This window comes from Marmota monax, unplaced genomic scaffold (assembly GCF_021218885.2).
Source record: "Marmota monax isolate L192 unplaced genomic scaffold, Marmota_monax_Labrador192_F-V1.1 WCK01_AAM20220418_F8-fsc00024, whole genome shotgun sequence".
NCBI lineage: Eukaryota > Metazoa > Chordata > Mammalia > Rodentia > Sciuridae > Marmota > Marmota monax.
The window spans coordinates 32,137,838-32,159,112 of record NW_026695224.1 but is presented as its reverse complement, the minus strand read 5'-3'; the positions used below and the strand labels follow the sequence as shown (position 1 = coordinate 32,159,112).

Here is a 21,275-nt window from a genome sequence, read left to right as displayed (position 1 = left end):
ATGTGGGGTCCACTCCTTCAATGGTGGTTTTCAATTTCCCTAATTTAAGATGAGGAGCTTAGTAAGATTTTCTTCCAGCCATTATTCTTAGAATGGGGATCAACCTTCTTCACGTATTAAAGGAAGCCAAAAAGGGCCTTTACAAATGAGGACATATTTTTGAATGTGCCAAATAGCACCTTTGAGGATAAATATTAGAAGCTTAAAGGTAAAAACGATCTCTGAGTCAAAATGACAGCCACACCTGACCCACTAGAGTGCCTCAGTATGGAGAAATTACCCTTATTAGATACTCTTAATACTTCTAATAGCAACACTGCATTGCAGAGTTGATGATTGACAGTCACCAGGAGTCAGAATGCTCTCAAAACCCACTCTGCTTCGTGCCCAAAGCCCATGACTTTACCTACCCTTCCTACTGCCCTCTTAGTTTGTTCAGCCAGTCACAAAGGGGTGAGTCCAGCCTGGGTCCTCTTGGACCGTGTGCCTGTCCTTGTCTCTCTGGCCCCTGGAGGAGTAAAGCCTGAGTCTCCTGCTGGCTCCAGGTGTCCATATTGATTGCAGTGAGGTCCCAGCCGTGGCTCAGGTCAGGGTTAGAGCTCAGGCCAGAGCAGCAATGAGAGTAACCAAGGTCATAGCTGCCCATCACCTCAGAGACCAATGGCAAGAGGACACCTAGGGGACATCTGAGCCCTCCAGAGTGACGTGCACCTACCCAAGGTGGAGCACCAGTGAGGAAAAGCCTGGAGAGAGGGCTCCTGCTGGTGCTAGAACTGACCAGAAGGGGAGGACTCGAGGGAGGGTGTGTGTTCACATTGACCATCTCTAGAACCCTCAGGGCTTGAGCCGCTGGGAAAGATGGCGGGAGGAGGAGGGTGAGGGGCAGCAGCATGGAGACCAGGTCAGCGGTGACTCCAAGGGCCATGGGGATGTGAGTCACCTGGAGGTCTAAGGGATGTTTAAGAGGTTTTACTTTATAAAAGCCGCAGATGGTGGATGGAATGCCGCAGGCAGGTCCTGGAGGCAATGGACCGAGTTAGAGGGTGCTGGGTGCCCTGAGCAGGTTGGGCCCTCAGCTGGGCGGGGACGTCCCAGGAGGGTGGACGGGAGCAGGCCAACCTCTGGGGATGGAGCAAACTTTCACATGTGTCGAGGGCAGGGCCATCGGTTCTCCCATGCCTCTAATGTCACTTCTCAGCACCTTCTCTCCCCATCCTTGGAGTTCAGTCTCACTGGTCTTTTTTTTTTTTTTTTAACAACTGTGAACATATCAACTTTTAAAATTCTCCAGGACCTCTTTTCCTCTTTGATACTGTAACTCCAGTAGTGTTGGGATTGCCAGGACTTTCATCTAAATCTTGCTTCCTTGGCTGCCTCTGTAGCTAGAGGTGCTCTCCAGGGGATCCTGTTTGGTTAATACAAGCAAGTATCTATGGGAGAGCTTCTGGAAAAATCTTTGCTTTTTCACACAAAACATAAAAGAACAGATAAAGTTGGCCTACCACCTTCTGTTTACCCTTGCCTGACCTTGGGAATGATGGCCTGAGCTGTGGCAGTCATCTTGTGGTCATAGGAAGACTGAAACCACAGAGATGTCAGATCTGACTTAGGTCAACCAGTTAAAGCTCCTGCCTCTGGGCTTCTTGCTATGGGACATAACAGGCCTCATTCAGTGCAACCATATGGTTGTGTTGCTCAACTACAAAAGCCCTCTGCCAACGCTGTCCCTCCCCTGGTACCTTCTGCAGTGGAATATGCTGCATCAGTTGGTCTGAGAGCCCCTGTGCTCCCAGGGCCTTGAACAATAACTGCTCAATGAATGCTGACTGAACAGGAGGGTGGATGAGGGAGAGGACAAAGTCTAGGGTGACCCTAGGCCTAGAATCATGCCTTCAATCTGTAGCTGTTCCTCCAGAAAACCGAACAGCTACAGGGGAGGAAGGCCAGACAGGGCCCGGAGTGAGACATGTTTGTTTCCGTTTGCTGAACTGTGTGACATGGCCCCTCGGTTCCTATCGAACAATTAAGCCAGCACAAAAATAATGACTGCATTGTTAGCCCTAATAATGACAATACTGCCATGTGCCAGGAATGCTCCCAGCACAGAGACTCTCAAAGCCCCTGATTTTCACAATTTCATGCCCTCTCTGGTAATGGTTTTCTCCTTTTCATTAAGCTTGGTGGAGTCATAACTGTTGGGTTTCAAGCAATAAAATCAAACCAAATGGTGCTGCTGCCCAAGTCCCCACGATGAGCAGCCGGCAGCCAACCCAGCAGCCTTGCGGCTCGTGGCACCCTGACAAATAGCCGTCACTGGGATGAAAACGGCACTGGCCGCCCTCCTGCTCTGGGCTTCGTCCCCCTTCATGTGGACAAATACATCCAAGGAGCAGCATAAGGGTGCAGACCCCAAATTGAATCTGAGTCCCTGAGCTTGTACCAGCAAGGGCAGGAGCAACCGTCCAGGGGCCTGCATTCGCAGAAGGGCCATCTGCATGGCCAGCCCCACAATGCCAAAGTGGGGTGATCCACTTTCCCACACCCATTCGCCACTCTGTGTGGAGAGCTGGGCCCCACTGCCCCAGACAGTACAGGGAACGGGGGACTGCAGCTGCGACCTGGGGAGGGAAGGCCACTCCTGTCCATGCGCTGCAAACAGGGTGCTGCTCTGGAAACAGACAACTGGGTGGACACTCCCAGCCCAGGCAGGGAACTCGTCCTGACAGCTGGGGACATGTGTGAATTTTCAGGCAAATTGAGCCCTGAACGGGTTAAAAGTAGACAAATAGAAAAACAGTTATTCAAAATGTCTCTTTTTTTTTTTTTTGGCCTGGAACTTAAGAGATGCTCTATAAAGTTTTTAACAAAATAAATGTGTCTTTCCTGAAGATGCCATGTCAGATACTGTCCCCCAAAGGGGGAAAATACCACTTACTGGCTATGGAGGTGACCACCTGGTAACTTCATCCTGTCCCCTCACACCTGGAAGGGAGGTGTTACCAGCCTGGTCTCATGTAATAAGCAGGACTTGGAGGGCTTCAGGGCCATGTCCAAGAGTCAAACTGCTGGTCACCAGACCGGAATCTGAATGCAGGTGTGGCTCAGCCCCTCAGGATGCATTGGATGGGGGCACGTCTGCCGAGGGCGTCCTGCCTGCAGCACCCCAAAGCAGTGAGTTCTAAGGGTGAGTTCAACTTATTAGAGGCAGGTGGAGGGCCAGCAAGGTGAGAAGCGGCCAAGAAAGCCTGGAAATGGAGGAAGAGACGGGGAAACCTGAAAGGAACCCAGAGATCCACAGCAGAAGAGGAGGCCAAGGACACGGCGTCCCGTCTCAGCTGCCCCTGCCTGAGAGCTCAGCACAGTTCTGTTTTGATGGTTAAAATGCTAAAAGCCTCCTCTGACTCCTAGATGGGTGTGTTGGTTTCGGTTTACTTTTTAAGACAGGGAACTACCACGTGAGACCACTGTATGAAAACACACCGGCACCTGCAAGGCTCACTTTGTAAGAGCATTTCTGCCTTGGTCACCTGTAATATTGACCTCAAGGAGCCGTCCTCTGCCCGGAGCTACCTGCAGGGAGTCCACCCACCCCGCAAAACATCCTTCACGTAACGTGTTGTGTCATATGAATTGTGTGACGTGGGCATAAATACGTGATAAGATGCTACATTTAAATTTCTGAGACTCTTTCAAATGTATCTTTTCTCCTATCCTATTCCTCATTTTATCTGTTAACAGTGATTGATGTAATGAAATACTTTTATCAATTCCCAAATTAATAGATCTGTTCATCATGTAGAAGGATAGATACCCGCATCAGCAAGCAGAGGTGAGGGTGTAAGACCCCCTGCCCTTGATGTGCAGCATGGGCAGAGACCCTGCAGCTGCTTTTCTGGTGATTTGCTTGTTCATTCGTCCTTCTAGCTAATATTCATCGGGATCTGAGTCTGCAGTCTAGACGGGTGCCCAGGGCCCAGGCGGTGGGCACCTGCTGACTTGGGTTTGCAGCATGGTGGGGCAAAAGGTTATAGGTGGTCAATTGTAACGTCCATTGTGGCCAGTGCTCTGAAGCCCCATCTAAGGAAGGACAGCTCAGAGGAGTACACAGTCCTCACGCCAGCAGGGGTTGACCGCTGAGTGTGGCTGATGGCTTGGGATCATGAGTGGAATCTTGACCAGGAAAAGGAAACAGGTCTTCACTTGGACATGGTGCCTGGGTCTTGGGATCCTGAACTTTTCATTCCATGGCTTATAAAATGACCAATAAGTTAAATGAAAGCCTGTTGAGAAAAAGGAGTTTTTTTTTCTAACTTTGGCCAAGAATTCCCACAAAACTGACTGAGAGATTGCTTCACCTTTGGGATGTTGGAGTGGAGAGGGGGCTGGAGCAGAGCCTGTTTCCTTGGAATGGACCCCAGAAGCCTGGACATGGATGGACACCATGAAGGCCAATCTCTCTAGTCCTCATGGCACCACGTTCTTAAGGGATCCAAGTTCAGGGAGCAGGTCCTACACTGGCTTGCCTGGGCAGCCATGTCGCTGAGTGGGAAAGAAACTGGAGATCGATTGATCGATCTATCTAGATATACGTATATAGATACAGACTTATATTTAATATAAATATATATTTTATTTATTTCCATGAGTGGGAAAGAAACTGTGTGTGTGTGTGTGTGTGTGTATTTTGGTACTGAGCATTGAATCAGGGGCACTTAACCAATGAGGTATGTCCCCAGACCTATTTTGTATTTTATTTAGAGACAGGGTCTCATTGATTTTCTTAAGCCCTCCCTAATTTTCTGAGGCTGGCTTTGAACTCGCAATCCTCCTGCTTCAGCCTCATGAGCTGCTGAGATTACAGGTGTGCACCACTGCTCCCGCCTTGGTGTATGTGTGTGTGTGTGTGTGTGTGTATTTTTTTTTTTTAGGAAGAAAATAAATTAATACTCCTCTCCCAGAATGCATTATAGAGTCAGAAGAATGAATTTAAATTTCAACTTCTATATGACTACTTAGGTAACCCTTGGGCAGAATCTATCAACACCAAGGTAACTTCTCATGGTCTGCAACATACTCCCTGGAAATATGCAGACACATTCACCCAAAACATGCCCAGTAAGGTTCACTGAAGCACTGTTTGCAATCACTAAAACCTGGAAATCATCCACACACTCTTCAGTAAAAAGGACAAAGTGTGATCTATTCAGAAAACACATACCTATGATTCTACATGTGTACCTAACACTATGGGTTAATCTTATCAACATAATGCTAAGTAAACAGCCACACAAATCTGCACGTTGTATGATTCCACTTATATTTTGTAAAGAACAAGGGAAACTAACTCAGTATTAAAGTCAGGACTGGTCCCACCTGGGAGATGTGCAGTAGGTGCCTGGACGGGGACATGAGGAGCATTTGGTGAGCTGGTCATGTTCTGTTTCATGATCTGGAGCTCACCAATACTTCAATAAAGAGTCTTTTGAGTCTTATCTTCACCTCTCTGAAGCACTGGACAAGTCCATCAATCACCCAGCTCTCTTCTTTGTAAAGGCCATGAGAAGACCTTTGACCTGTGCATGGCTGTTGGGAGAGTGGCTTCACAAGAGGGTCCCCGTTGCACTGACCCCAGTGCCCTTCTCCAGGAGAGAAAATCTTTAGAAGACACCACAGAGGAATCTGCCTTGCTTAATGAAGGAGCGTGGGAATGGCGGCGGGACCATGGGAAGAGCTCCAGGCTCCAGGCGTGCTCCTCTATGTCCCCGAGCTCAGTGGAAAGTCCGCATCCCATTAGCCATTCTTCAATTGCCCATATCAGGGCTGTGGACAGGCCGTCCCAGACAACCACTGACCAGGCCGATGAGAACAAAGGCATTCTAGACCAGGGACAACAGGTCGGTGGGGGGGCGAAGCTGGTGGTGCCAGATGGACAGGGGGGCGTGGAGAGGGACAGGAGCTGCTCAGAGAGGGACGGGTGGGATTCACAGCTTCCAGGTAGGCGTGAGTCTACGTTGTGAGTTGGAACTGCAATGTCCCTCAAAACTCCTATGGTGAAGGCTTGGTTCCCAAGGCAGCGGTGTTCCGAGTGGGGCTTTGGGGAGGTGGCTGTGTCATAAAGGCTCTGACCTCAGAATGGATTGATCCATTGGTGGATTCATGCCTTGGTGGGCTTGGGGGAGGCTTGGCTCTAAAGGTGAGCTCCCTGACTCTTTCCCTGCTCCCCGGTTGCCATGAGGTCAGAAGATTTGCCACGTGTCCCCTGCCAGGATGTTCTGCCTTGCCACAGGCCCAAAGTGATGGGGCCAAGGGACCAAGGACAGAAACCTCTGAAACCGTGAGCCAAAATAAACTTTTTTTCCTTTAATTGGCTTTCCTCAGGTATTCATCACAGCGATGCAAAGCTGACTGACACGGCCAACTTCTCATTTTCCCGAGATTTGCTGTTAAGACAGTTCTTGACTTCTTGTGTATGGGCTGGGGTTTTCTTTTGAGGTAAAGACTGACATCAAACATATGTGCATAAGATAGACACACCTACGTGCATGCGTAGATATGCTGAGGTTTACAAGTGGTGACAGGTAAGGTAACAAGATTTCCAACTGGGAGACGTTACATGGGAACAACTAAATACCATTCATAAGGGATGGTTTAAGACGTTTTAAACAATTTTGGAGTCATGGAATCCTTTGATGTTCTGGTAAATTGAGAGGGATGCTTCTATTAACAATATTTTCAAAGTAAGAATACGATAGCTTAGGGTACAAAGACAGCAGACCCATAAATATGTCCTTTTGGGGTCTGTACACCCCAATCAGGAAGCCCTGGGATTGAGGAAGGGCCAGACTAATGGTGGCCATAACATGGTGGCCATGCTACATGTTCTTTCAGAATGGCACTGGAAAGAGGCTGAAGGACAGGAAAGATGGTTCTGAGACCTTCTGAATAAAAAAAAAAGCAACAACGAATACCAGATGGTCATAAATGCACACAGTTATGTTGAAGACAGTGCCCAAAGTGGGCCACAGAAGTACATGTGTCCACAGGCCCCCAGATCAGACCATGGAATGCAAACACCTGGGAGTGAGGTCAGGAAACGTGCCTTCATAGCTTCACATGTACTTTAAAAAGCCGAGAAGCAAAGTCCTGTGATGTCATAACTGGTTATTACAAATGGAAGGACCCGATAAGATTTTTATGTTATTATTTTAAAATGCATGTGTTTTTTTAAAAAAATTAAGTTTCTACAATGAACATGTATTACTCTTATAAGGAGAAATAAAATGTTCTTTAAAAAAACCAAGGCAGATTTTTTTTCCATGGCATGTTAGGAATGAATCCAGATGTAAATAACAAAATAAAAGCAGCACTCATGAGGAATTTCAAGTTGTCAAATAAATGAACTAAAATTTGAGCAACACAGAGCATCTGAATTGTGTACACTAATGCCTAGCCAAACATCAGCATTCAAAGAAGAAATTATGAAGAAGAAATGTATTTAGAATGAATTTGAGGCTAGAAGGCCAACAGCGAACACAGCTGTTGTGCATTTCTGAGCTGGAATTAAAGGGAAAAAAAAAGATCCACAGTTAGGAAAGACTAAAGTAAAATCCTTAGACACACATCAGCCCGGGCTTGTGTTCCAGCCCGGGAAGAGGAGGGGACCGGCTGGGCAGTCCAGGTCTCACGGGCCTGCTGCCGCTTCGTGTGAATCCATTCCCTAGAGAACAGCCTCCAGCCAGCTGAACTCCCTCCTGCATGGAACCCGCAGCCTCAGGTGGGTCTGCTGCTCTGGGAGGGTCTCCGGCACTTCAGAGCAGGGCCGCACAGCAGCCTCCTCAGAGAGAGCTTTGGGAGGTGGGGATCGACACCTAGGTGTCATGCCTGCCTCCCCACAGCCAAACCCTGGTCCAAAGGGACACCCCAGGTGACTCTTCAGGAACATACAGAGCTATAATGTCCCCAGCTAAGAGGGACCCTTCTATTTGTCTCACCCCACCATCCACGCACCCACCCAAGCCTCCTGGCACCTTCTGCTGCGGCCCCGCCTCTCCCTGCCCAGCCGCCCTTTGTTGCCTGTGGGTGCAGCCTCCATCTTTATATGCCCTGCTCCCGGCTCCCTCAGCCTCAGGTGTTACCCATGGCAACCAGACTAGCTTCCTGGCATACAGATCAGATCACATCCCTCCCCAGTTGACCAGCTTCCGTCGTCTGTAGAAAAAGGTCCAAACTGGGTCAAGTAGTTTTGAGAGTTCTTTGTCTTCCAGCCCCTGATTACTTCTCTAGACTCATTTCTGATTTATTTAGCACAGCCATATTCTTTCATTCTCCACTCCTCACACGCGCGGTCCTCTCTGGCTGTCGGACACAGGATCACACTCTCCCGCGGCCTGGAGAACTTCCTTCCAGGGCACCTTCACTTGCCCACTGCTGCTCATCATGTGGGAATTCCCTTGGGGGCGTTGCTTCCTTTGCCACTTGACTTCTCCAGACCCCTGGAGCTCCCTGTCAAGGGCTCATTAGCCTGTGCACAGGTCTGTCCTCCCCTGAATGGCTGTTCTTTGAGGGGGAATCCAAGAGCATCAGATAGCATGGTGCCTGGCTCATAGTAATAGCTCAATAAATCTCTGACTGAATGGAGAGTGAAGCCCAATTTTTCAGGTGCAGAGGAGCGTTTTCCTACTCAAGAGGCCCAAGTGGAGGCTCGGTTTCCATCTCTTCATTTAACCCCCCAGCGCAACAGGAAACAGCCGTATCTGCAGTGCAACACCCACAGGTGGGAGCAGCTCACATGGTAACAGGAGGCTTTTTTGTCTGCTCCATCCCCGCTCACAGAGGTGGACTGACCCCTGGGGCCTGGGAAGTACTCATCCCAGTGGCCAGCCTCACATCACAGCTGTACCCCAGGGGCCAGGCTAGTTCCAAGCTAGGGAAGGAAATGCAGGGGTTCTTCCGGACCCATGCCCCATCCCTAAGCCTCTCCACCGCCCAGCTTCTGTCTCCTCCCCTTCATCTGGGACTAGAAATGTGACCATGGAAGGGCCCGTCCATTCCCACTGTGACCTGGGGCTTGCTCCTCCACACCCTTGTTGACTGAGTCAGCCATGTCTTCATAGAAAAATAAGCCAGTTGGACTTTTCTGCTTTGGCTTTATCTTCTCCTGGCTCCTTCTGAGCATGGTGGTCAGCAGAGACCCCAACAGAAACATGCTGTCTGCAGTCAGAGGCGGCCTTCCTGGCCAGGCATAGGCAGCTGCTGTCCGTTTGTCCAATGACCTCTGGCCTTGACCTTTCATGCAGACACACACATCAGGTAAATGCTGGCGAGGTGCTCCTCAGGCTCCTCCCTGCGGAGGATTCCGTCTCTCCTGTCCTCATTTTCCAGGTAGAATTGGGGGCAATTTCCACAGCATTAGGCAGCCTCAGGAGACAGACTGGGGCTTCTGTGCAAGGGAGAAATGTAATCCTGAAGGCTCGGGGCCACGTCTACTCTGCATGCTTTGTGGCTTTGGACAAGAAACTCAAGGCTCTGAAAGCAGCTGGGTTGTCCAAAAGTGACCCTCAGGCTCACCTGCAAAGGAGACCAACTGGGTCCTGGGGAGACCAGTGGGAGGGTCAGGTAGTTCTCCCAGCTGGAGGGTGCATGCCATTGAGCATGGCTCCCCTGGGGCCAGAGCACCCTCCCCCACTGAGGTCACATTCTATGGGCCCTGAGGTCAGTGCTCAGTGCACTGGACCAACTCCTGCTCCTTCTGGAAAACCTATTGTTAAATATTCAGGAATTCTGCAAGCTGGTAGCTTAAAACTGTTCACTCTGGGAGTGTTTATACCAGAGAAAGTAGAAAACACTCCAGGTCAGGGTCACCTGCCTCAGGAGACAGTCACAAGGATGTCGCTGCCTGAGGCATCTGGCTTTGAGCTGAGGAATGTCAGACAACTCCTGGGAGTGTGACCATCTGTGTCCAGGCTGCCAGACACCCTGCAGCTGGCTGGCCAAGGGCAAGGGAGCGCTGTGGAGGGGCCCTCGCCTGGCCGACTCTCCGGGCGCTGGGGAATGGCGAGCTGGGCTTCCATCCTCACTCGTCTCCCCTTCCCCAACAGAACCTCTAACACTTGCCACGTGGTGCGACATCCATCCAGAGCTCTCCACTGTGCAGGAGGCGACACGGCAGGGACTCACCTTGTACAGGAGCCCCATTTGCCCCACGAGCTGACCCAGGCTATGCCACACCTCTAAGCCTCAATTTCCTCACTGAGACAAAATACTGACTGCTGAGTGTGTGAGAGTCGGACGGCAATCCTTGTGACTGTGCGATGCACACGGCAGGGGCCCAAGGACACCGAGTCCCTTTCACTGTGGTGGGTCAACCACTGACTCAGCCCTGGAGAGTCTTGGGTGTGGGTCTCAGCCCCATCCCCTTTCCCTGGGTCACCCTGGGCATGCTACTTAACCTCTCTCAGGTTCAGCCTCTCATCTGAGAGTGGTGCAGCATCACCCACGCCACAGGGCTGGTGTGAGGATGAACAGATGAGGGCCGGCCGTGCTCCGCTCAGATCTGACACTCATCAGGTGTTGAACACTTGGCTGAATGTGAACGCTTCCCAGCGCCCCCCAAGTCCAGGATGCTGATTCAAGCTGAAACACCAGCTCCTTTAATGTTCACAAATAATTAAATATAAATTTAGTCTGAGGCCAAATGTGCATAACATCAAAGCCTTAGGAAGCTTTCCAATTGAGAACTGAAAAGGTGATAAACTCGGGGTTAAAATGCTGCCTCCTCCCTCCATTCGGAGGCCTTTCCTGGCTGGATGTGTATCATGGAGGACATTTTTGCCTATACATGCATTTGGCAAAAAACCAAAACAACTCAATTTGTTTTATCATTAATTAAACTTTGCAGAAGGAGGGCAACACTCACTAATGGTGAACACAGCTTTTATTAGATAGCCAAAACAGGATTGACTCTGTTCAGCTGTGAAAGATTTAAGTGTTTTCATGTTTAAAATATCATATGTATCAGTAAGTCCAGAAACCCAGGTATGCACACCTCTCTCTCTCTCTCTCTCTCCTTCTATCCACATGCACATGCTCACACATGTGTAAAACCCATCAACATCAAATTCACCTCCATCTGTTGAGAATGCTTCTATGACCTGACATAATGCTTGACAGCCAAGCAATTTAACTGGTGGCCTCAATGCCATTGTAGAAAATTAAAATTTGTTGGAAATATCCAGACTGATCATATAATGGTCTGTTAATTCTATTCTAACAACAAACCAGGCTATGATCACTTTAATTAATCAGTAGCCAGTGAATGCTTATGCAGCCAGCCATAGACATGGCTAGAATTCAAGGGGACGGTAGCAGGGACCCCTCTGTGTGTTAGGCACTCTACCAGGCCACCATGCTGAATAAACTACAGTCAAGAGGAAGGGAAGGAAAGGGCAAAAGAAATTACAGAGCTGCTCAAAACACGTAAATGCCATCAGAGATGAGAGGCCATGTATAGAAGGGATCAAACAAAAATTCCACAAAGGGGATGACTTTAGGCTGTAGGCCAACACTGTCCAGTCGAAAGACAATGGGCCTTTTAAATCAATTTTTCTCCTAGAAGCTACATTTTAAACCAGATAAAAAGAGACACATGACACTGAGTTTAATTATACCAATATATCCAAAATATTTCATTATAATAGGGAATCAATACGAACATTACGAATGAGATGTCTTCCAATCTTCTCGTGTGTAGTCTTTGAAATCTGTTGTGCATCTTACCTTCATGGGGCATCCGGATTCATGCATTATATTTGATCTGCGTTTATATAGTTTTCCCAGTAATTACATCAAGTCTTAGTTTTCAAGTTGGAACTAAGTTTTAAAAATCTTCTTCCTCAACTGCACCACCCACTCTTCGAGTGGTCACTAGCCACACATGGGGAGTGGTCTTGGACGGCATCGTGCAGAACTTCCTGCAGTGGTGTAAGTGCTCCTAGAGCACAGGCAAGGGCTGCTCAGAATGTGTCCAGGAAGAGGAAAGAGTTCAAGGACATGCAAGCAGAAAGGCATATGGACAACTGGCACACTCATAGACTGAATGCAGAGATCAACGCTGAGGTTCATTCCAAGAAGAATTTTTGAGCATTGAGCCCCTGGGCATCTTGGATCCCCTGTTTTCTAATTTCTCTCCTGTGTACTAGCTATATGGGGTGTATAATCATTGCTAGTTTCCTTAAAAGGGAAAAACTGAATAGAGGGAGACTTCTGACAAGTGTGCATGGAGCTTTTGACAAAGGGTGTGAAGCAATGGATTTAAAAGGGGCAGAGGGTTAAGGCTGACTGCATAAAAAACATGAGGCCACGGAAAGAGCCAGCCATGCTGAGCCTGCACTTCTGCACAGGGTGAGGAGGGGCGCTGGGGACCCAGCCTAAGCTTCCGGTCCAGCTTCTGAGGCTGCAGTTGGCACCATGGGTTCCAAAGATGCAAATGCCTATGAAATGGAGCGAAGCAAATTCAACTCTATGGCCCCTCTTTGTAGCAGTAGGCATAGCGGGTCGCAGGAATCCTTGGCTGTGGGGAGGCCTCTAATAAACCCGACTTCCAGACCTCTGCAGAATCTCCCAGAACTGCGGTAAATCATCCTCCTGTAGGGCTCACACTCATGACACAATCAAAGCAGAGCCCCGCTTGAGTGATTTCCACGATTTGGTCTAATGATCTATGTTGATTCCCTTTTCAGAGAGCACATGGTCCAATTACATATTCCTTCCATCCGGGGTTAGAGATGTCCTTCCAAATGCCCATTCTACCAATTTATAGGTGTATAAAAAAAGGATTTTCAGTAAAATGTGCGCTCATTGGTTTTGATGAAAAGGGTTTGTGATGAAAGTAGAATATCTAATAAGCATTTCATAAATGACTTGTCTTTCAAACTTAATATAAAACAGAATAAAATACATCTCCCAAAGACCTCTGTGCTGTCACGCAAGACTTACAGTCCCGTTCCCCATCAGTCAGGCCCCCAAAATAAAAAATCTCTAAAGACGCAATCAAATATTTATCAGCAGAAGTTGGAAAAACTGAGAAATTATTTATGGCCCACATTTTGAAATAGTCACACTTTGAAGGGTGGGGGAGGTGCTTGCTGGAGGCAGCATGTCTCTCTCAGGGCACATGGTCCCAGCTCCTCCCTTCTGTCTTGAATTCAAAAACCAGGGAAATCAGGGGGTTGAGGAAGTGCATTTGTGCCCTCCAGGGTGTCTCCCCTTTCTTCAGAAACATGCAGAGATTTTCCTAAGGCAGAAGTACGACGGGAAAGAGCCAGAAACAAAGAGGCAACCCATTCTCCCACAGCTGGGGGTGCTGGGCCATGTCCCCAAAGCTTGGTTCATCTCGTGCTCCTGACCAACAGGCGGGGCAAGCAGCATGACACAGCCAGTTGAGGTTGGAAGAGGACTCCCTCTGTGATGGGAGCACCCCCCCCCCCCCCCCGATTCCAGGAATCCGCTGCCCACCGCCTATTTAATCACTTGGCAGATAAATGAATCATGGGGAGTCTGTCGATCCTGGAGCCACCGCACAGCCTTCCAGCTTCTCCATGGTCTTTAGTTACCCATGGGCTCCCTCCCTGGGCACCTTGCTCTTGGGGTCTGTGACCACCGTGGCTACTGGGAGCTCTTTCTACAGGAATTCATGAATATGCAACAATGAACCCCTTACTGTTATGTATAGTTATGCTGCACCACCAATAACAACTTAAAAACATAAACAAAGAAATTCAGATTGTGAATGATCAAAAAAACAAAACCAAGAACAGATACCTAGTCTCCATTCACCCTCTTGAAATGTAAGATAAGTGTCTTTATACCGTCATGCTAACTCCTGTGTCATTTAGTACAGTCTAATATTTAGTTAAACTTAATTTTCTCTAATAATTATGAATTCATATAGGAAAGCTGAAAGAATTTTGCAGCAAGAATCCACATGCTCGCCAACTAGACCATACCATGCCATTTTACCATACCATTTAGTGTACTTCTCTTTTGAATACCATGCATCCTGCATCTTATCTTTTGGTGCATGCCAAAGAATCACACTTATTTTAATGTTGCTTTAAAGGGAGCGGTTGTCAGCGAGCGAGCACGTTACATCACATGGAAGAGGTCTCTCAGCCTGGCTTAAACGGCCCCTGCACGTATTGGTGAAGAGCAGAGACTTTGAAACCTCAAAGAGCCAACACAAAGCTCGTCTCCGCTATTAACCCGCTGTGCGGCTTCAGATGGGCTGCCTGGTCCCTCCAAGGCTCGTTGCCTCCTTGGCATTGGGAGATGTCCCTTGTGGGGTGGCCACAGGAACTCAGTGAAGGAAATGGGAAGTGCTGAGCACGCTGCTGGGCAAATGGGCTGACACGGCCCCTGCTCTGTAGCCCAGATGGTCAAGGATTCTGCCTGTCTCCTTCGTCAATACGCCTCCGGTTCCCCACACAGGGCCTTATAGGGAGCAGAGGTTGAATGTGTGTGTGTGTGTGTGTGTTGGCCAGAACTGGGTTGATTTCAGAGATGTGACATGGACAGAGGGGAATACACTGGGCTTCAAAGGCCCAAGGACACAAGAAAGTCAACTCAAGAGACAACAGGAGAGCAGAGGATAAGACAAAGACACAGAAATCCCAGGCTGCAGCAGGAGGGTTTATATCAGGTTGAGTGATGGAGCTGGATTCACCAGGGCCAGAACCTGTTCCCTGGCCCCACCCAACTCCTCACAGACTTCCCTGGCCCCTCTATCTAGAGGCCTCCAAGCCTCAGAAGCTGATGTGCTTGTGCACAGAGCACAGGGCAGGCTGGGTGTGTTGGAGAATTCACACCCAGGCCCAAGGCTGCTGGGGGGTGGTGGTGAATACTTGAGCAGTGTACAAATCCCTGCACCTGCCCTGTGGGCAGGGTAAGTCGAGAGTGGCTTCGCGGCACTTGCTGGAGCTTCCCCTTGAGACTGGAGCCTCCACATGGTCGAGGGCTGGAACCTGAGCTTCTTGCCTGGCTCCTGCCCCTCCTGTCTCACTTCCTTACAGGTCTCCCCTCCCCCTTCTAAATGAACTCTCTGTGTTTGAATTCTTGCCTGAAGGTCTGCTTCTGGGGGAAGCCAAGGAACCCAAGAGGGTTTACATTTTTGTTAGCCACAGAATCTCTTCTCCAAGAAGCATTCTAAACCTGCGTCTAATGTCCTATTTGTGAAGGTGGAGGTGTTTGTGGGCCAGAGCACTTCCTCCCTTGTGCCCTGTCCCCACTCCCTAGCACTCACTGGGGACACCGCCTATGTGCTCCTACATGGCTGTAATGAGCTCAGCTTATCAGGTACAGGTGGAGCTGTTGAGGAGAAGATGGAAGACTTAAAGAATAAGGCGAATGAATGAAAATCATTTGCATGGAGAGGAAAATGTGTTGCTTCAGGGGTGTAGACAAAAAAGAAAACCAGATTTTTGCAAGGCAGAGCAATTGTTCTGTAAGAGACCCCTGGAGGCTTGGGGGTCGTACACATTGTGACATTAGTCACCTATCACACTTGTAAAGGCAGTGGCTTTGTGGAGTCTAGGTAGTGGGTACACATTAAGGGTCAAGAGGTGATCCTCAGAGTGAAGGCATCATGGCCCTTGGAGGCTGCAACATCAGAAAGGGTGCAGGGGCCCATGGTGGCTGCACCTTACTTACGGGGCCATTAAGCAGCTCTGGGAAGGACTCTTGAGAAAGCCACCCAGCAAGAGACCGCGGGCTGACTGTGAGACTGAAGGAAACTGTACTAGGGACACAGAATTAAAACGCCACCTTCGGCTCAGGAGCAGTTGAAGTTAATAGCAATTGCCAGGATGTTGGATCATAAATTTCTGATTTCTAATAGAAACAGATTTCCAAGTCACCCTCATCTCCCACATGGCCCACCACAATCCCTCCCCTTCCTTCCACTGGGTCCCACTCACTCCCTGGGGAGCCTCTGCTGCTCCCTTGTGGAAACCCCTATGTTCCAGGGCCTCCCGGGGAAGCTGGCCTCTCACCCCCTCCACCATCGGCCTGGCTTAGGGCGCTGGGTCCCCAGGCGCTGCCCCCTCAGGCTCTCCTCCCTGCCCACCGCAGGCCTCCCCTGCAGTTCCCTTTGCCAAGATGTGTGTACCCAGGCCTTCCACGCTGTCCCTGTCTCACCCTCCCAGCTCTCTCCAGTGTCACCGTCCCTAGCAGCCCCACCAGCTGTGCAGACAGCCCCCCCTCCAGTCCAGGTCCTGCCACCGGCTCCTGCTCTCATGTCACCGTGCTCTGTCTTCACAGCCCTCTTAATTCTCTAATTTTCTTGCTTATTCATGAGAATGAGTGTCGGTCACCCCAGTAGAACCTGAGCGCTGGTGTCCACTTGCTCACAGCCACAGTCGCCCAGGCCCAGCACGGGGTCTGGTGTGTAACAGGCCGTCCATTTTATTTAATAAATGAATTAGTAGACTAATTACACCAGCCATTAAGATCATTCATTCAAGTAACTGCCAGTGTTCAAATTTCAGGTTCACCAGAAAATAACTCACAGGTTAAAATGTGCTTCTTCAGGTTGACTGCCCAATGGGGGGAAACGTATTGGCAAATGGTCAATTAAATTTACAGGAAGACAATATTTTGGACTAAGCTCCTGCACCTGGTCCAACAGACCAGACCAAAGACAGTGAGTCATGTTCATGCCACGTGATCGCCGTCAACTTTAAGATGCCACTGTTTTCAAACACATAAATGGCAACCAGGCTTAAGGGGCCCAGTCGCCAAGTCAGCAGGTCACAGCAACCCTACAAGGCATGTGATTTTGACATGCCCACTCATTTAGTGTCATTAAATGCCCACTCATTTAGCTTTTTCTGTATTCACTGCCAACCCTTTCTGCCAGCTCCACTGGACGCCTGGCTACTTCCTAGGTGGGATGCCACCTGATTTACGAATCTTCAATAACAACCAACCCCATCGCTAAACTCAACCTGTTGAAATTCTGTTTCTGAGACAAGTCAACAGGGGGACTGTGGCCCGGTTCACAGGGACTACATCTTTCCAGCACAGTTGTTCTGATTTGTGCAACGGTGTTTCTGGATCTGGGGAGGGTGACTGGATTCTCTTGATCTGGCTCAGTTTTTAGAGAGCTGACACAGTGGAATTGCTAGACCTAGACATTTGGAAAACAAGGATCTCAGTGAAGACACATGTCAACACTGCTGTCCTGAGGGCCCTGTCTGGCTGGTCACCTGGCCATTGTGTCTCAGGAACAGAGTCCATTTGGTAACTGAGGGCACCCAACCATGTCACACAGCATGTCTCCCACCACACAGATCTCCAGGTCACCAGACTCAGAGCTGTTGTACTGTCTGCGCACGTGCCCACCCTGCCTTTTGGATGATCTTTTGAACTTTTTTTCTCACCTAAATCCCTCTGGCTTCTTGTGTACAGAAGTCGAGGCCAGTTTCAGCTGGTCACCAGCCAGCCTGGCCTGCGCGCGGGTCCCTTAATTGAAAGTGTGCTTTCCCACCTGTCATTCCTCTGACTTACCTTGCCAACATCCCTTGGGAAGGGCTGTCTCTGGTTCTCTGGAATTAGAATGGGCGACACCACAATGGACCTCTTCTGTCTTGGGACAGGAGAAGTTCTTGCAAATTTAAATATATCCTGAAAAAGAAAAGGAAACCAACGGATTAAAATCTCCCACAGAAAAGTCACAGCCCTTGGCCTTGAGAGCAGGCTCCTCTGTTGTACCAGTGCATGGCTGGACACTGCCGATTCAACTCCTTGGCATTCCAAGGGCACAGTTAGAACCAGGCTCATGATTCACGGTAGCTGTCACTGAGATATGATACCTGCCCGAGATCCCTCCCTTCGCAGCACACTCCTGATCCTCAGTGGTTGTGTCTCCATTCTCAATCCACTGAAGAAGGGGACCGTTCACCTGGGTGGAACTGCACTGATTGACTCTTCCCATGACCACCTGAAAGGTCCTTAGACTCCCAAGTGGACAGGGACCAAGGGGCAGTCATAGAGTTCCAAGCCACGGCAGGTGTCAGGCAGCTGCGCAGCCCAGGCTTCTTCAAAGGGCGGCGCTATTGGAGGGCAGCGGCTGGAATGTGCTCCCCAAGCGACATCTCCCAGCCTAGCACTGTCGGTAACCCACCTTTTTAATTAAATACATGTGTTTAACAAAGGGAATCTTATATAATTATTTTAGATCAAGCACCAGTATCACATTATATAAAAAGAAGAAAACATAAAAATAAGTACACTGGAGACTGACAGACATGAAAAAAGTTGAGCCAGAAACCTCTGCATATGGAAAGAGAGCTTTCTTGTTAGAAGGAGTGAAGAAGGGTCTGGGTGGTACTACAGGGGCATCAGCACCAAGCACAGGCTTTCTCCCTGACCCCAGCAGAAGACTGAAAGAGAGCTGAATAGAGTATCATGTTCAAAATGTAAACACAGCATACTAATTATAGTTTTCTTCCATATCACTACAAGTAAGCACCTCAAACTTTAGGCAAGTTTCTATCAAAGTCACATGGTAAAAAATAATTCCATGCCATCATTATCCCCTGGCCCTATAGGAGTCTCTGTGTGTGAGTGTGTGTATGTGTGGGTGTGTGTGTGCACACTATAGTTTTAAAGGAAAATTTACTTTTAAAAAATCCAAGATCAGCTAGGTCTCTGGACGCTTCTATAAATAGTCCCTCTTTTGATTCTGCTGGAGCATAAACTAGACACTTTCTCATGGAAGCAATTGAGCAACATTATTTTTTGAGAGCCTTGCAAACGTGCACATCCTTTACTTTGTAATTTCACTTGAGAATACATCCAAACGATCAACTCCAAAGAACAGAACTGTGTGCAGAAAGATGCTTAGTGACACATAATTTATAAGGGGCAAAAGTGAAAAACGATCTAAGTGTTCAATGCAGAGACGAGGTCTCTCACAACAGACCCTCGAGCCAATCATAACCCTCCTTAATCAGTGAAGAGACTTCAGAGAGATCATATGACCCTCCAATGCACCCAAATGGAGAGAGAAGGTAGAGGATAAAATATGTAGGAACATAGAGAACACTGTACTGGACACACTGTCCTACGTTAATGGTACATGGTATAGAAAAAGAAAACCTCAGTGACCCCCAAGGTCAAGACTGGTCTCTAAGAAAGCAATAGATGCGATGGGCAAGCAGAGGCAGACAGATGGGCATCTGTACACAGACGGCAGGAAAAGAAAGAGCAGGAAGGGTAAAACCAGCACAGGGCTGGGCTGGGGCTCAGTGGTAGAGCACTCACCCAGAGTGTGCAAGGCCCTGGGTTCCATCCTCAGCACCACATAAAAATAAAAAGATAAAGGTATTGACAACTACAACTAAAAAAATAAATATTTTTTTTAAAAAACAAGCATAAAAGAAAAAGCACAGAAGGTAGAAACAGAGAAACAGAGAAGTCGATGGGAAACAGAGTGGGCTGTATGCACCCTAAACTGCTGTGCGCAAGTGTCAGATCCTCCTGGGATATCCAGGGTGGAGAGAGAGTGGGAAACACGCACAACACACACCGCTCGATTACAGCTGAGAAATCACGAGCCTTGGATGAGGGAGTGTCTGGGAGTGTCTGGGAGGGCACTTGGAGAGATCTGAGTCCCGTGCGAATGCAGGGAGCCACCAGGCCCCACTCGCTGCCCCCGGGAACAGGGAGATGACATGCTGCCTTTTCAGGACACACTCTGGGCTTGTTCTCAAAGGGCTTGCTTACATTCCCCCTGTGGATGAGGGATCTTTTGTCCTCATGGGCCAGAGCCCCATATCCACCTCTGCTGTCCTTGCCACCCACCAGGGCCCCTCCCAGTCCAGTGGCCCACCCCTCACAGTACCCCAGGAGTGAGCGACAAGCACAGGCAGTCAGCCTGAATCTGCAGTGCCAAGAAGAGGAGGGGGCTCCAAGCCATGGGAAGGTCCTCTGGGCCTGACAGGCTGTGGGGCGGCGACTGATCCAGAGAGGCTTCCTGTGCATGCAACTGAGTCACCAGGGTGTGCACCTGGGACTGTGGCTGGCTCAGGACCCTTTCCTTCCGCCCACTCTTACCTTCTTCCCACGTAGTGGGAAGAACCTCAGTATTGTCCATCACTGAATTTCAGGTCCGTGGTTCTGCCTGCCTGATTTGTGTGTGTGTCTGTCACTGCATGTTTGCTGACACGCATGCTCCTGAGGTGTCTGCTGGGATCAGCTCTGTGCTGATGCATCTGTCTGTGTGTTTGGAAGCCACGCATCTCTGTGTGATGGGAGTCAACTAGGAGCATCAAATCTGATTTGACTGACAGCCACGGGCCATAGGCAGATCCAGGTGCCACCATGCTCACCAGCATCACTTTAGAGAGCACAGTCCACACCCACATATGTTTCTCGTTTCATTCCAGATCCCAGAGCACAGCAAATCCCCCTTTTCCCTCACATGCTGGAATGGAAGGGGAAGTTCCCGTGGGCATGGCCGGTACTCTCTAAAGAACTGCACAAAAGCAATGGATGGGACTTAACATAGGAGACGGGAGGGAGGAAGTGGGGGTGACCACTGCGTCCCTTTTAGGAGTGAGTCATTCTCGGTGGGAGGCCTAAAGCCAGATCTAAGCACACCTGCCTACACGCAGCCACTTCCGGATTTCCAGATTCGCTAGATGCACGCGGACATGAAATATTCTCTCACATCAAACACAAACTTTCACACTTCTATGGGCTTACACACACACCCAGGTACATACACCAGAATCCACTTATAGGGTCTCACCCACATGACCACCTGCCAGGCAGCAGACCCACATCCCATGCCCACAACACCCATCACACCTTCCCACACACTTCCTACAACACACAACCCAATAAACATGGCCACTGAGCCACAGAATAGTCACATGCACACAGAGGTGAGCAGAAGAGAGATTGCTGGGGACACCTTTGCCACCAGGCCGTGTCATCCTCCCTGCAGCCTCTGCTCTCTCTGGATAGTGATCCCTCTGAGTGCTGGAGCCTGGACCGCCCAGAGGCCAGCAGCAGCCGCTGACCATCTTGCTCCAGGCACAGGACAGGGCTTTCCAGAGGCTACTGCAGAAGTGGACCCCACCCGAACAGCCCCCGTCTCCCTGACCTTCATCCTCCTGTCTCATGAATTTGGGTTTATAGCCTCATCTGTTTTTCCATTCCCCACCCAGGAGGAACTGGACGCTACCTAGAGTGTCCCATTGTACAGTTTCCAAGAA

At 49.3% G+C, this 21,275-nt stretch overlaps 1 protein-coding gene across 2 annotated transcripts in view; it reads right to left on the bottom strand.

Moving 5' to 3' along the window:
- Positions 1–21,275, bottom strand: part of Cdh13 (cadherin 13) — an 873,206-nt gene that overhangs the window by 437,557 nt on the left and 414,374 nt on the right. For both annotated transcript variants that reach the window (XM_046434914.2, XM_046434915.2), the window contains exon 4: positions 17,560–17,676. In XM_046434914.2, coding sequence (XP_046290870.1) covers positions 17,560–17,676 — 117 coding nt within the window. The remainder of the gene's footprint in view (positions 1–17,559; positions 17,677–21,275) is intronic.